The sequence below is a fragment of the Camarhynchus parvulus genome, chromosome Z, assembly GCF_901933205.1.
Source record: "Camarhynchus parvulus chromosome Z, STF_HiC, whole genome shotgun sequence".
Classification (NCBI taxonomy): Eukaryota; Metazoa; Chordata; class Aves; order Passeriformes; family Thraupidae; genus Camarhynchus; species Camarhynchus parvulus.
The window spans coordinates 24,847,575-24,864,493 of record NC_044601.1 but is presented as its reverse complement, the minus strand read 5'-3'; the positions used below and the strand labels follow the sequence as shown (position 1 = coordinate 24,864,493).

The following is a 16,919-nucleotide window of genomic DNA, read 5'->3' as shown; positions in this document are numbered from 1 at the left end:
ACCTCTTTCAATAAAGAGGCAATAAAGGGAAGAAATCAAATTTTGGGCTAAATTATTTAACTCATATTTCAAATCATGTCAGTAATGATAACTGCTATAAATCTGTCGAAAAAGAAATATGCTATCCTGATTTTATATTTTTATTTTCTCTAATAACTTGAAGAAGTGATCTTTGCCTTTGGCACAGTAAAAGTGTACACATTATTTTCATGTAAATAGAAAGCTGAACAAATTGCTGCTTCCTGGACCCAGGGGAACTTTGTCTGACGTGAAGGAACACTTGAGCTGCATAGTACCACATAACTTGCTCTTCTCTTCAGACTTTCTTTGGACAGTAAACTGTTCAAAATATATTAAATGTTGGCATTGGCCCTCCATAACTAAATCTAGCATACTAGGCAATTGTGTTTCTCAATGACTTCATTAATTCTGTATTATTTTTTCATGCATTATTAGAAACCATAAACTGAGTAGCTACAGTAGCTACATTAGTGGGGTTACATTAATGATATTAGGAAAAGCACATAATTTGTTTCATACCTTATACAAATGACAATGAAATCAATACTTAGACAAAGCTGCCCAGGGACCACAACTCCCAAACTGCAGTATTGACTTTGACTACACCAAGGGCTGATATGCATATTATGTGCATATTATTAACTTTAATGATAAAGAATAATTGTTTTAAACACATTGTGAATTATGGTTAATTGATGTTTACCTCCTCTAGAAAATCATATACTGCTGAATATTTCCCATTATCTTGAAAAATGATACAATTCATTAGTCAGCAGAAATGGATGTACCACACATCTCAAGATTCTTCTATTTCACAAGTCTAGAAGGTGATAGGAAATCTAAACCGTTTATATTATTTGATTTCTTTAGCTTTCAGTATTTGAAAAAGAAACATACAGAAGACAGTTAAAATAACAAGGCAGCACTGGCACAGCAGGTGGACTGCTATATCTTATTTTTTAAGGCATTATCAATTATATTTGCATATGGTGGTACAATGTGAGTTGAACTTATTAAACATATACAGACACAGTAAATTACATTGCAGCATATACATGCCTTTGTCTATTAACAAAGAGAGGGTATTTACTACATTTATTTCTCTTCTGTGCCTCTTGGCATGCACTTTTTCAATGACTCTTCTTACAGATTTACACGGATATCAATTAATAATATGTAGCATTAATTGCAGAGCTCCTCAGTCAAACCAAAGACAACTGGTTTTCAGAAAGGAAAAAATCCCTCACTTATAGTCAGCATTTCACACCTCCTTTCTCCCATCATTTGAAAACGCTACAAGAACAAATTTGAATAGAGGCAATATCATGACATGGTTCAAGGGTAGGTTCAAATACCATGGCTGACAAAGAAAAGTTTCCCAGCTTTGAACATCTCTGCTAAGGAATGTTGGTTTTATCATATTTACTTGGTTACAAAGTTCCCACATGCACCTTCAGCTCTGCCTATGGGGATTTCTTACATATGCTGAAACACCCATAACCAAGCTGGGCCTCTGAAAAGCACCACTCATTGCTGACATGCTCAACATAAGGTATGTGCAACCATTGTTAAGATACTAACCCAAATTAGTGAACGTGATCCAGAAAGACAGAAAGAGCAACGCATGAAGACTTGGTGAAACTTGTATCGATCTGTCATCTTTCAAGTTTTCATTATTAGAAAGAGTAACTGCAATCTTAATTCTCACTGACAACCTTGGCAACCTGCTGCACTTCAAGAGTGTTCAAAATAATGGGATCATTCGCAATGAAAACCTTAAGAGAGCACTAAAATAGTAAAAAATGTACTTAGGTCTCCTTGGTCTCTAGGAGGACCCAAAAGATTCAACAACACTATATTCAAAACCAGTACCTTGAGCACAACATACTCTAACAAAGGCAGCCTCAGATAATTTCTGTCACTTAATGTGATTAGCTATTTCAAACATGAGATACAGAAATTGTTTTCCTTATTTTTTAGAAAAGAGCCACACATATTCAGAAGAGTGTCTGAAGAGTGTGTTCTTCCTCTAGCCCTTCTAAAAGTACACATAAAAATCTCTGATAAGTCTTGTGCTGCCTATGCTCAGTTGTATCATTCCATATTATATTATCATGAACATAACACCTTTCACTATAAACTAAACCACAACTGTTGTATACAACTGTATATAACATGTCATACATCAAGAAGTTCTACTAAATCCTCTGTATCTACTGAGGATCTTCCAGCTAGCAATCCCTGCTCTGTGCTCTTTGTAGGCCTCCAGCTACTACTCCAGTGATTTTAGAGACATTTAGCTATTGATCAGGCAGACATCCCCAGCAAACTTCTCAACACAATCCTAAGCATGTGGTCAGCACTGTACAAGAATAAGATGACCACCACCTGCCTAAGGCACACATTAAAAGCATGCTCCCAGCAGCACTAACACCAGCACTGAAAATCTTGAGTATACCATGACCACAGTGGGCTAACTGTTATCATACCTTACCACTGGTTGCAGGAATTCATGGTAGGAGTAGGTAGTGCAAAAACAAAGCACACCTTCCAACTTACTGAAATCAAATCTGCAGAAAACCTCCATACAAAGTTAAACAAATATCATTTATCCATTCTTTGTTGTAACAGCTCGTTCTATTTGGTCTCTACTTGTACAGTCTGAAGGGCTCCTGAAATTATAGAAATAAACTGCTAATTTACATAATATTCATAATTGGAAGGAAAAGCAACTTCTCTTTTGACAGATCTCCCTCCCCTGTTTTCTTCCTTTACCCATCACAGAAGTTGATTATCTGAGAATGAACTCTAGGACTTCTATTTTGCAATGTATGCCACCACTGAAAAAACCCTAAAAAGCTATCTATCTTTTGAAGCTTTGAATTCTATCTTTATTTTTATCTTTGAAGCTTTTGAATTTTAGGACACATGTTGCATCTAGTTTGACAGATATCCTTGTTTGTGCTATGCTATGTCTTTAGACAGTGCAAGACCAGAGCACAAACTTAGATTACCTTACTTAGATCTAAGAAGAGGATTTTACTTCAGTCAGCACTCTGTCCCTCACATTGCACACCAAGCACACATTAATTTAAATTAGTCTTTTACTTGTCCCCTTATTTCTCAGGACTACCATAGGTCCCCGGATGAACTGTATGCCATAACCTGAAATCAGCCCCAGCTCTCCAAAAGGGGCAGCAATGAGGAACTAGAGATGTGTTGCTTGCTGTTTTTGTCAAAACTCAAAGTCCCCCAAAACCCAGAAAGTCCTTCACAAAGTCAGTTGGCAGCTCAGATTCATTATCTGTTTTGGCTGGTCACCTAGACATTTTTCTCCAACAAGAAAATATAAAATGCACTTTTTCATTATGGAAAAGAGACCAAAATAGTGATTGATAGAAGCAATCTTAAAATATTTCAAAAATAGGCTTCTCAAAATATATAGGAAATCAAAACAACAAAGCCTCAATCTCCACACAATTTCAGCTTCCTGGATTTTCTTCCCAAGAAGCCATAGTACCACACAGCCTGTGTTTTTTCTAGTGGAAAAGTTTGAGAAAGGCCCTTTCCATCAGTTAAAACAACTCAGGACTTTCATCTGGCTCTCTATGTTGGTACTTACAAGCAAGCACCAAAATATTAGGTGACTTGTGAACCCTTGTATCCTGATGGTTGTGGGCTGGTGGGCTGGTCCACACACACCACTGCAGCCCATCTTCCAGGCTGGAGGCGAGCTGGACTGTCCAATCTAAGGGACAGCTAGAACAACAAACCATTGGGTGTCATCTCAAATTCACAAGAGACGGTAAAGACATGTGACCAATTCAGATGCAAGGATCTTTTTTTTGTCTATTTATGAACTTCACCTGAGTGTTAGAACTGTCAAACTGCAATATGATATAACTTATATTTCTGGGCAGTTTATATAGGCCTTCCTTCAACGGTCTCTGAAGTGAAAATGATCCAACATAAATTTTTGATTCTTGGCAAACTGTTTTCAAGCAAAAATTAATTTTGGAACATATTAGTTCTTTCAAACAGAGATTTCAATTGAATATAACTGCACTTTCACACTCACTTCCTAGCTCCACTTGTATACAAAGCTGACTTTGACAAAAAGCTGTCTAGTCTTAAAGCTGAACAACTTGCTTGCCATATTTTGTACAAGTTCAAGAGTTATTTTTTTTATTTTAAAACTCCATTAAATACATGCATTTGTCTCCAGAAAACTGCATATCATCTGCTCATTATCCAATTAATATTGTAAAATAGGAGACTTTAGTAAAGAGAAATATGGAAACATCTATATTTTATATAGTAGGATAATCCTCTGGTTTAGAAAGGAAGAAAACATTTGTGTATGGTAATAAACATGCTTCTCTATCATCAATCACTGAAATTCCAGCCTTTAGGAATGAAAATGAAAAATCATAAAGATCATCAGTCACTATAGAAAGGTTCTTACTCTCTTAATTAAGGATGCCATGGGCCTTTCCTAGGAATTACTACTGATATAACTGCTCTTCAGAGCATATGCCAGCAAGAGAGCACATGGCAGATCTAGCTGTCCTCCAAAAAATTTATTGCATTTCTGAAATATTAACTCAAAAGGGCCAGCAGATAGCATTGGGTTAGATACCCATTAGGCCTTCAGAGATACTTCTACCATTGCTATGGAAAACATACCTTGCCTCAGTATAACTCCAGGGAAACAAATAATTTCATAATTTTGCCATTTCACAGTCCATAAAGTCATAAAAACTGATAAAAAGTCAATTTCAGCATTAGCTAGTCCATGAACCCATTTTCATCAAATCACAAGCCTTATTCTAAACTAAATATTATCTGAATTTTTGCATTATTGACATTACATTACCAAACTGAACAAAAATGCTTTGGACAGTTTAAAAACAAAATAAGGAATTTCAGCTGCATTTCTACATTTAAAAGTAAAGTTCTCAAAACATAACTTCATGAAGTTGAACCAACTTTAACAAGGCTATAAAAGCCAAAATATTGTTTAAATATTTCATAGGCTATTATGATTCTCTCCTACTTCTGGCCATGCCTATCCATTACGGATCTAAGTCCCCACAGCAAAAAAGGCCTTTATTTTTTCAGAAGACAAGACAGCCAGTTCATGACTCTGGGGGGCAGTGCCACTCATGCAGACACTAATGTCACTAATGTTGTTCCAAGCTCCCTGCCAGCCAGCTGCTTGCAGCAGAACAGTCAGTCTGACCTTTGGCCAGGAGGAGGAATGGCTCAATAGCATGAGAAGCTGCCTTATCTAATGGATTAAGTACAGAACCCAAGTGAAATGCCACCTTTGACAAGGACTTGCTCTGTTGGCCTTAGCTGAGTCAGTTAACCTTTCTTAGTTTTCCATCTTTAAAATGGGAATTATAATTCTACTCTATCTGTGATGATGCAAACATGTTGCAACTCACTGATACCATGAATGCTTGAGGTATCTTAAAAGGCAAGTCAGTGTAATGCCATAATCAAGTTAAACTCATCTCTACAGACCACTTTAGAAAAAAAAATCACAAATCATCCTTATCATCCTTTCATTGTATGTATAATTATAAATGTTATGGTTAACAAAAAACATATTTTAATAAAATATCTTTCTAAAATGTCTTTTTAAATCCTGTTTTTTCTATTACTAGCTAGAACTGGCACTTAAAACCCAGAACCTTTCCTCTACATGATATTGGACCAAAGTCTTCAGGTCACCTATATGACGGCACTTGATAAAATATTTTATCTACCATAGAATTCTGCCCACCTACTAGAATTTTTGTACTTTGTGGAGATAGCTCAAGTGTATATTGAAATCTTTTTGCACTAATTGACAGAGCAAATTACTTTTGGAACCGTATTTCCAAAGGGCCTCTGAATTTATTCCTTCAATTTTACACGTATGGGCTTCCATACCTTTGTGAATTTAATGTTTGTGTTCATCACTATGACATTTCCTAGCATTTGAAGAACCATTCCAAAGACCATTTTTGAACAGGTGATGTTAGAACAGTTTAGCAGGACAGATTTTAGAAAAGACATTTACATTTAGCAAAATTTTAACGTGGAATTTTCTAAGAAGAGATGCTGAATCCAGACATAAAACTGAAAAAAAGGGAAGAAAACAAAAATCTGACTCATTTTCTATGCTTAGTTTCTCTTCTTTAGAGGAGGAAAAGCCTGAAAAGCTTTTGAAAACAAACCTAAATAACACTGAGCTCTTTAGTAAAATCTCTCTGATATATAAGGTTCTGAAATCACAGTACTCAGAAAAACCACAATTGATTAATAATGAGGACAGAAATACAAAAAAATTTACTTCTAATGACGGCTGAAGACACAGTAATCAAAGTGTTAAAAATTCATTTCATGCACATTTCATTTGCCTCTGAGCTGATATTTATCACGTAATTCTGTGAGAAAGTGGAGGCCTAAGATGCTCCAGATAAATGTCTCAATTAATTGTACAGAGGTAGCCCTCTTTGAGCTGAACCAGAGCTGTGAGCTCTTTATTAAAAGCACTATTCTGTAGCCTGTAACCTTGTTCCTTGACTCCTCTCTAGTTTCCAATTTAAACAAGTCCCCATGCGGCCCACTCTAAAGGGCTTTGTCTCCCTGTCATTGTTATGAGAGCCAAGGCATCCTGGAAGTGTGAAATCAGACCTCATGAGCTGAACGGTTCCCCAGGGAACACAAGACCTCGCAGAAGGTCAAAGTCATGGGCTGGACCATCTGAAAGCGTCTGATCGCTGGTCTGTGACACAGCAAGAAGGGTGGGGGCAGGGGGAGAAAGAGCCAGGGGGCTAGAATTGAACACATCTTAATTAAAGCCCAAAGACTACAAAACAAGCTATTTTCTAGTCAGGCCATCTTATGGAGCTTGAATTTTGCTCTTGCTAATGAATCTGAGTTCCTAAATATTATTCCTTAAAAGCACAGCACTTTTGCTGAAATTGATCAAACCTGTGGCACACCTTTTCCCACTCTGCTTACTTTTCATGAATGATAAGGCAGAGATTTTGAATTTTATTTCATGTCACAAGAAGCAATGTATCTGCCCCAGTAAAAGAGATGCAGACACTGCCTTGCAAAGCCAGCAGCCTTACACAACCACCCACCACCTATACCTGACTACACTGCAGAAGGATTAAATATATCTGACTATTGCCTAAACCTAAATGATGTCACAGCGAAGGGCTTATTTCTTTACTACCTGTAATTTATATGGGTTAGGTGAAACTCATGTGTATAATGTCAGAAGCCAACTGTCATGATGAGTCCATTATACTTTAGGTTTTACAGAACCACCAGAAAATCTCTTCATATCAAAGGATGTCACTGTAGGCACAGCACCTATCCTGCCAGGGCTCTACAAGCAGCCAAATCCTTGAGAAAGTCTGCCAGAGATATCACGAGCAAGCAAAGACTTAAGGAAACAGGAATATAATTCTTTCTAACTCAGGATTTAGGGAGAAAAAAGGCATGCACTGAATAGCTAAAACACAATGGAAGACTCAATTGGAAGTTTCTTCTCAGACAGAGATGGAAAAACTAACCTTGATTCTCTATATCTTCCCATTCATTAGATTACACTTTCAAAGAATTTATACTAAATAATACATAATTTCCAGAAAGGTGTATTTGCTGCGACCACAATTTCCAACAGAATATAATTTTGCACTGTTGGAATCCCTAGGACTGTGTATTTATCATGGAACTACACTGTTTTTTTGGGGGAAACAGCCTCAGAGACCAAATAATTTTCCTAAAGGCCCTGGTCCTGAAAGATACACAGTTTTTCAGCTCTTGTAAAAACCAAGTTAAGCTTTCAAGCACCAGTGGGGAGTCTCTCAACCCCTCAGTGGTTCTTCCTCTCATAGATCTCCTGGCAAGTGAGTTGAGTGAGAACTCTAACTGTACTTTTCTGGGGTATTTTTAATATCCACTTATGGCATGTTCCAGCAGCACAGCATTTCAAAACTGGTAATGTCTATTTGCTCCCCTGCCTACAACTTAACTGAAATTTCAGCTCATCCTGGCACATTATTCATTGCATGTACGTGTGAGGGAGGTTGTAAACTGAGACCTGAACCACCACCCTTAATCACTCTCTTTTTTAAAAAAAATCTGTACTAACCTTAAGGAATTGAAGTGCACTGTCCAACATTAGGCTATTGAAAGTGGAGGAAAAAACTGCCCTTGGCTATCAACAGTGTATTAAGGGCTTAGCTAAAGTGACCTACCAGCATTCCACTGAGGGAGGCTATGAGCTTTCTGAGGAAAGGAGTAGAATTGGGGGTTTCATTAAAAAGTAATTTGTGCTTTTTACTCATTCATTCAACAGGAGTCTCAACTGCTCTTTATTCACACAGAGTTAGTACAGTATTACAATGCTGCTCAATGCATGGGACAAAGGAAAAATTTCACGTTTTGAAAGGGGAAAAAAATCCTTGCAATCGTAGCAGGATTGATGGCTACTTAAAAGATTACAGAAATCTTTTTCCCTCTGTGCTTACGTTTAAGAATGGAATATTAAGGATTTAAAAAATCTACTCAGCTCAAATTAATAAATTTTGATTTACTACTTCACATGAAAAGATTCCTGGAAGTGAAATGGGATATGTTTAGCAGGCAGGAAACAGAGCAAAAACACACAGATACTATACAGTTGTTCCAGCTGCCTTTCAGACTTCAGGGCAAAAGATTAACTCTGAAAACTCATTACAGTAGAGATGTGCAAACTAGTCCTTAGCTTTTACTCATAGAAGCAATCCTCAGTAGTGTAAGTAACACCACTGATGACAGCACACTAATTACTTAGTTGAATAAAGGTGGGTCAAGTTTTTACACAATTTGCAAACATGATTTATTGACAATCACCAAACACCTACTTTATTTCTCACTATTACTATTCAAAGTTTAATTTTAAATGAATAACCTTGTACTTAAATACAAGTTACTAAAAATAGCTATAAACTACATTAGCAGATAATAAAACCACTTCATCCTCTTTTCAAAATTCCCAGAGTACTTTTGTCCAGAATATACAAGATTTCTGTCACATCTGGAATGTGCAGCCATCTTACAAAACACATCTGGTGTATCAATGCTTTTTCTTACTAACAAGGGAAGATAGTGAGTGTCCTTCCCCGTCTTCCTGTCTGTCATCTTAAACACAATGTCTGAAAATTTTTGGTAGCTCTATACATCTTTAATTGAATCAAATATATTTCCAAAAATATTGTTCAACCAGCACAAATAACATGTTGATTTGGAAAAGCTGAAGATTGAATGAGGTCAGGGACTAAATTATACCATTTGCCCCAAGTAACTTAATCTCTCTGTTCCGAAAACATTGGATTATAAGGTCAAACCAGACTTTGGAAGCATTTCTACAACCTCACCAAAAATAGAATCTGTTATTTTGTGTGCCACAAACTGGATGATCAAATGTTTGCACTGATAAAATGTTTGCACTAATACCTTGTCTGAAATACTGCTAGTCATGTTAATTATCACAAAACTACTAAAAATTGAGTAAGTTGCTCTATATCTGCTCCTTTAACAGAACATTTATTCTAGTTTCCTTTTACTTTCTTCCCAATTTTTAAAATTTTCCTTATTATTTTAAATCAGAAATGGCCATTTTCTGACACAGATGCAGCTCATTTTGCTCCATTCAACTTACGCAGTAGGAAGGTAATTACCTAGAGGAGATAACTTGGACATTTCTGAAGAAATATGGCCAGTATGGCTGAAATACTTTTTCTTTATTTTGCAAAGCAACATGTCAAATTAACTATTCAACTTATAACATAGAATAGAAAATTTGAAAAAAAAATCTTATTTCCCTTATAAAGATAAGCAGTAGCTACAGCAAATTGCATTCAGTTGAAATGTCTGAAACTGACAGCAGCCTTGCTAAATATCTGACAGATATCAAGTGGTTCTTTTGGCAACAATTTTAAAGTAGTATCTAAGTCTGGAACCTTTTATTTGCCTTGTACCTTGGAATTTAATGTTGATAATTTTGTATGGTTTCATCTACTAAAATAAAAGACATTTCTTCTATGTAATATTTATAGGATGTCTGATGGAGAAAAATTTATATTTCACTTTTATCAGAAATAATCTACTTAGGGTTCTCTTAGCATTAGAATGACTTGCTGCCTTACTTACAAAACTTTTGTTTGTGTTTAGATTTTTCATTAATGAGCAGAAGGCGGAAGTGCACAAATAGAACATAACCTGCAGATGAACTTTTGTTTTTAGCATTTTTTTCCCAGTTCTAAAATCACCAAATATTACTACAGTACTTAGTGTCACAGAAATTAAATGAATCCTTGCCTGTGACATCAGCTGCCATCAATGCTTCTGCCCTGATGACCTTCACCTGAAGAAATCCCACATCACTGATGTTATGGAACATCATCATTGGACTCTAAAAAATAATAAAAAGAAAAATAATTCTGTATTGCAAAAGAGACAAACCAAAAGCAATATTAATACTCTCCTCTCTCGCCCAGGTGCAAGTTACTGTAATTCTGCCTACATATTCAGACTTTGAAATATTATTTGCTGAAGAATGTGCAGTTGTTTGCATTTCTTCCTATATTTTGCAACTTTAACTTATCAATGAAAATTAAAAAGGAAGAGCTAGAATATGATTGATTAAATGTAATATAAATTCTAGTGAATTAATCCCCTAATACTACGGGAATAACTGAACTTCAAAATTTGAAATTATAGCAGTATATCAAGAAATTAACACAAAAAAAGAAACAATGCATCTCCCTGAATTATTTTGCAAGAACTATGTTCACATTTTCCCTCTGATGGCTCCAATATTATCTTAAGCAGTGACCTAGGGATGATATAGATTTTTATAGTGGACTATTACGTGCAAGCTTGCATATACCTATATATAAGCTTGCATATACACTTATAATAAGCTTGTGAATAACATCAGCAAAAGCAATCAAAAGATAATAACAACTACTTAATAACTGTCATAATAATCACATGCAGAAAGGGTAAAAAATCAAAATATGCTTCAATTCCATGGCAGAAAGCTCTTAACACAAATCATTATATTTTTTAGCTTAAATTTTTTCAATATCTACATGTATTAAGAGGAAGAAAAAAGAGTTCACTACACTAACACTTGCATTTATTCATCCAACACAGATTTAGAAAACTTATTAAAAACCACTGCTGCTATTTTTTCAAGCAACTAAAACTAACAAACTGGGAGTATTGCACTAATTAGGTGTGACATACTATGATTCTCAAACTCTAGCTTTTAGTATTATTTAAAATTTGCAGAGTTTTAAATGATAAAACATTGAATGCAAATTTTGTTCATAAATACTAGCCCATACCTTTATTTTGAAATATTTTAAAATCTGGACTAATGAATTTAGTGCCTATGGCCCTCCCTGGAATTTTAATGTGGTAGGCTTTTCCACTGCCTATGAAAATGTCCAGATTTCTACAAAAAGCAAGCATCTGTGAAAACATCAAATCAACAATTCCTAATTTATTACAAAAGCAAAATTTACTGTTATGGGAAATGAGAATAAATTTAATCACTGAAAAATCCACAGATGCTGCTTAAATGAAATACTAAATGTCAGCTTGGAAAACCAATTATGCTTTTGCACAGAAAATCTACCCATTAAGATGTTAGACATACAATATGTATCCCTGTCTTTCTAACTAATAAAACAATTCTAACAGTTAAATCACACTGACACTAATTTCACAAAACCAGCTGACCGTTTACTGTTTACAGTGAAGATTTGACCTTGCTACACTGAACTTAAAAATCCAATTCAGGGTAGTAGCTCATATGTTACATACATGCATTGTGTTATAACAGGGTAACAGTGAATAAATTTTTACCAATTTTAATAAGATAATCATCATAAATATTACTTCAAAATACTGGTGGTCAACTTTAATCAATACACACGCAATCTCTTGCTTATGTGCTTACAAGCTGAGGGTAGCAGAGATGGTATTACAGGTAGCACTGGTATAATTCAAAAGCATCTTTGCATCCCTCATTTATTATAACGATGATCAGGGTTTGGAAGCTTCTTATCAGAACTGGTACCAGAACAGAGGAAATTCTGCTGTAGTACGCATGATGAAAATTACAGGACTTATAGAAATGTTTCCACATTATACCCAATTTTCCCAACAACCGAAACAAACACCAAACTGTAGAAATAAAACAAAGCAAAAACCGAATACAAAGCAAGACAAGTAACAGCACTCACTTCCTGTGATGCCATACAGTCCCCTTTTCCCAAATTTCATCCTCGTTAGCTCACTCTTCAAAAGGATGCTAGTGCTGTATTTTGCTTTGCCACCTTTGTTAGAATCCCACAGAATCCCACAGAATTTTTGAACTTTTATTTCCAGAAAGTAGTTGACTTAGATTCATTTACTGCACATAATGACTGGGGAGACTGATGAAAATGAATACAATGCCACAACAGAGGCTCTTGGAGAAGCAAATTACTTTAACACATTGCTTTAAATACATAACTTTAAGTAATGATTTATCAGACTATAGTCTGTCTTCTTATTTATGATTATTGTTGAAGGTATCAAAAATCCACATAGTTTCTGAAGCCTAGAATTTTCATAGCAGAGGAATCTGTGATTTGCTGGGAATCTTTTCAGCCCTCAATAGATGGGAAAAGATTGAAATGCTCTGGAGATGAGTCTTCTTTATTTTTTTAATGAAAGGCTGTATAATATATTTTCTGTATGGCTGCAGCAGCTGTCAGGAAGAGCATCTCAGTTCAGCTCTATTATGGGAGAAGCAATACCCCATCCCATGGCATTGAGATACACTGAGGGGCTAGTACTGATTGACAGCTTGTCACCATGACGTCTTATTCCATCTCTGTTATGGAGAAAATTAATGTCACACCACCAGCCTCATGACTCGCTGTCATCTTAGAACTGCTCACCTTTTATCAATGCTCTAAATAACATTTCAAGCCCATCGTCTCACACTGGACAATCTGGTCAAGGGACATTAAATCGGATGACTGTGAAATGTCATAATAAAAATGGAATGCTAACAACTTCTCTAAACTAGCTCCTCTGGTTTTTAAACTGTGACAAGGGGGACCATGAGTTCAGCACACCAGTTCTGAAAAGGTCATACAATCTCTCTTGGTCTGTACCCATTAATGTGCCCCCCTCCTCACCCCAAAAGGAATTAATCTTTTCAGACAATCGTGGTAAAATAATGGTTCAAACAGTAATGCCTATTTAATTTGTAAGGCTCTGATGTTCAGCTACAAATAGTTAAGTGACAGTAATAGAGTCATTTTCTAAGGCTATTTGATCTGATGGCAATGTCAGCTCATTAACTGTTTTTGGCTGTAGAAAGGGTGCAAAATATATTTCTCAAATGGAAGCTAGATTTTTTTTAAGAGGAAATAAATCCAAAAAAACACCCACTCAATAGGGAACTCTACATCTTGCTAATTACACATGTTGTCTTTGTATTAGTTCTGAAGTGCAGGTATGAATACCGAAGTAAAATTTAACATCAGTGAAAATAAACTACTGGAATTAAGTTAATCCTGGTAATTTCTTTCTTCTGCTAGTATTTTTAATAAAAACAGTAGAATTTATCAAAAAAGTATGTAAAAGCCACAATTTTCAGAAACACATAACGAGAAACTCATACCTCCGCAATATGAACATCTTTCAAAAATTTAAATGTTTCAAATGCATACACCACTGTAAATGTATCCTTGTATTTACAAGAAAACATATCCTCATATTTACAGGAAACAGGAATAAACCAGATCAATCTTATGCCACATAATTATGCTTTACACTGGGGACAAAAAATTGAGGATTTAGGAAGAATTATTAACAGTACAGTTGCAACACATTTCTATACTGCTACTGAAATAATCAAAACCATCAGTATCACTTGTCTGCCACATCATCACACAGAATAAGCCACGGAAATATGTTATTGTTGCTGTTGGTAGCAGGAACTATGGCACCTCAAAAACATATCCATCAAAAAATTATTCTACTTATAGACATCTATTTTGACAACCACAGATTGTCTTGGTGGATTCCAAAATTTACAGTAACTCTCTTAATTGTAATTATTTTTCAGAGATGGTGGACAATACCTTAGCCTTCAATTCATTTTGGAATATCATATTTAGCCTCACTAAGTCACCTCTATTAAATTGTGTTTATGATAATAACACTATTGGTGTATGAGTTGTACAAGCATTAGCAGACAGCTGATTCAGTGGAGATAGACAGAATAAATTTGCTGAAGCACACATCCTGCTAATCTGTTTGAAGAATATTGTACAGCATTAGTACTAGGACTTCATGTTATCTGCACAGCCTGATAAGGTACATCTTTATTAAATTCAGTTATTGAAAGGATGTCCGTCATGGAATAGGAATATTTTAAAATCTCAAAAATAAATTAAGCAGCCTCTTTGATAGTCAGAGGTTGGTTTAATGGCTGAGTGTCTAGAGAAGCCCTTCTAAACACCTGGCAGCACCGTACAATAAAAGCTTTGTAATTGCAAGTGGAAATAGCATTTTTTTTCTTTCTTTCTTCATGTGCAGCGAGACAGTTACTTTTAGTGATTTAGGTATTAGCAAATGCTGGAGTAAGAGCTCCCCTCTCTGTTGCTTTGATAAAATTACAAAGATTCTGTGTAATGTAAGGACGCTGGGAAATTAAAGTAATCTGCTTCCGAATATTTTAAAATGGAAAAATTGTTTGAAATTATTATTTTTATGTGCTTCAGTCTCTAATATTAAGACAAAAAATAAGTTTTCTTGACCTCTAACAGATGATACCAAAAAAACCCTGAAAACCATTAGCACCCCAAATTATTTGGCATAAACAATCAGTAGAAACTGTTGAGTTGCTGAATGATCCCTTAGCCACTTTGTACTTGGTAAAAATCATCTGCAAGGCTGTAAAATTACCTTCATTATGTGACACTTTATCAAACAGTTCAACTACCATGTAAAAAATAACATTATTGTATGAAGAGCATTTGTAGCCTTCTTGATGTTACTTGTTCTGCCTGTAACTATTTATATATTAATAACTAGTTTAAATGATTGTTATTGGCTAGGTGTGATTAGAATAGAAGAGATATATTTAGATTTTCCCCCTCACTATAGTTATTTTTTATACAGGCCAATATTTTACTAACAAAGGATGAAAGAAAACTTCATACATATCTCTTCAGAATCGCCTCTCGCTCCTTCTGGTCCTCCAGGGAGTTGATGGAGAGGTCAGAGATAGTGACTGCAGCTGAGGCTGTGAGAGTGACCAGCAACACCAGGTATCCCTCTCCCTCCTCTAGCGGCACCTCCAGTTTGTGGGTTTGTTCTTTACTCAGGGTTGACAGGTCAATCTGGCACCTAGAAACACACATTCTCCATCAGCATGTGTTTTTTCTCACACCAAACAAGAGCACATTGGCTCGCTTGCATTTAAATGGACAAAAAATCCAAGTAAGCACAAACTCCCGCCCAGCTTTTAAAAAAAAAATTTAATCTCTCTTCAGCTTTAACCCATGCCCTTTGTTTCTTTTTTTTAGAGGTACACAAACAGTTTTGAAATGAAAAATCAATATTAATAAGAATGTAAAGACACTAGAGACAAGGTTTAGATAATATTCCTTACTCAAATGCAGTTAAAGGAAATTTTTAAAAATCCAGCTCAGATGGAAATTTTACTTTTAATTACACCTCGTATACATGGAAAACATAAGTCTTCACCTAACAATAGTAAAAATCCCTTTCACTTAACAATAGTAAAAGAGTTTTCACCTAACAATAGTAAAAACCCCTTTTTAAAAAACTAGAATTCTACATGGATTTAATTGTGATTGCATAAAGATGACTAAGCATAGAAAAACTCAACTTATGCACCTCCTGAAAGGCTCAGCTCTCATGCAGTAAGCTGTGTGTGGGTCAAATCCTCATGGTGCCTCCCATGGTAAAATCTGATGCCACAACCCCCTATATAATAAAATGTCTCAGGCTGTAATGAGCAGGGACTACATATAATTGTGTGGAGTGTGTGCAGAGTGGCTGAAGCAAATCTGCCCAGTTTGATCCCCTTCTGAGTAACTCTGGCTGTACCATACACTGAACTAATTAAGAATGATTCCATACATGCCAGACAGCAGAAACAGCTTTGCAACAGCTTTAGAAATTTAAAGTACAGGAAAGAAAAAGTTATCTCTGCTACCGAAGAGCTGACTAAAGCCTTTTAAATAAAACAATAATATCTTTGGATCAATTAGTCTGTGCACAGCTTAAATGTTTTAATACTTTAATTCGTACAATGCACAAGTTTCAACTTTCCTAGATTGCAACTCTGAGCATGTATTGAAATTCAATGTCTGTGTCAAGTGCCGGTTTGCATTGGACAGGAATTTCTGTGAAAAAGCACTATTCAGAATCCTTATAGCATCCCAAAATGAGTTTTGCCAACTTTTTTTTTTGCCAATGAGTTTTGGCAAAACTTTTTTATAATACTGAAATAAAATAAATGTATATATTCTATATGTAGGTTAGCCACTCTACACTCTACTTTCAACAGCAATTATTTACCACAAGCATATGTACTATATGCCACTAATCCATTAAAATAAACATCAAGCAAACTCTTTCAATAAGATGTCAAGTGATTTTGAAGACAAAGACAATGTGGTCACTACAGGGCCAATAAACTAAGAAAAAGGTGGTAGAAATGAAAATACGGCCATTTAAGGATAGGAAATAGCCAATTATGAGAATAAATGCAGCCTCATAACATGAGCATTGTGCTATCACAG

The 16,919-nt window shown here is 35.5% G+C and overlaps 1 protein-coding gene across 1 annotated transcript in view; it reads right to left on the bottom strand.

Annotated features, from left to right (window-relative positions):
* MCTP1 (multiple C2 and transmembrane domain containing 1) overlaps positions 1–16,919 on the bottom strand; it is a 208,392-nt gene that overhangs the window by 100,064 nt on the left and 91,409 nt on the right. Inside the window, exons 9-10 of the mRNA XM_030968614.1 lie at positions 15,309–15,495; positions 10,393–10,486 (exon numbers count right to left, since the gene is read on the bottom strand). Of these exons, the coding sequence (XP_030824474.1) occupies positions 10,393–10,486; positions 15,309–15,495 (281 nt within the window). The remainder of the gene's footprint in view (positions 1–10,392; positions 10,487–15,308; positions 15,496–16,919) is intronic.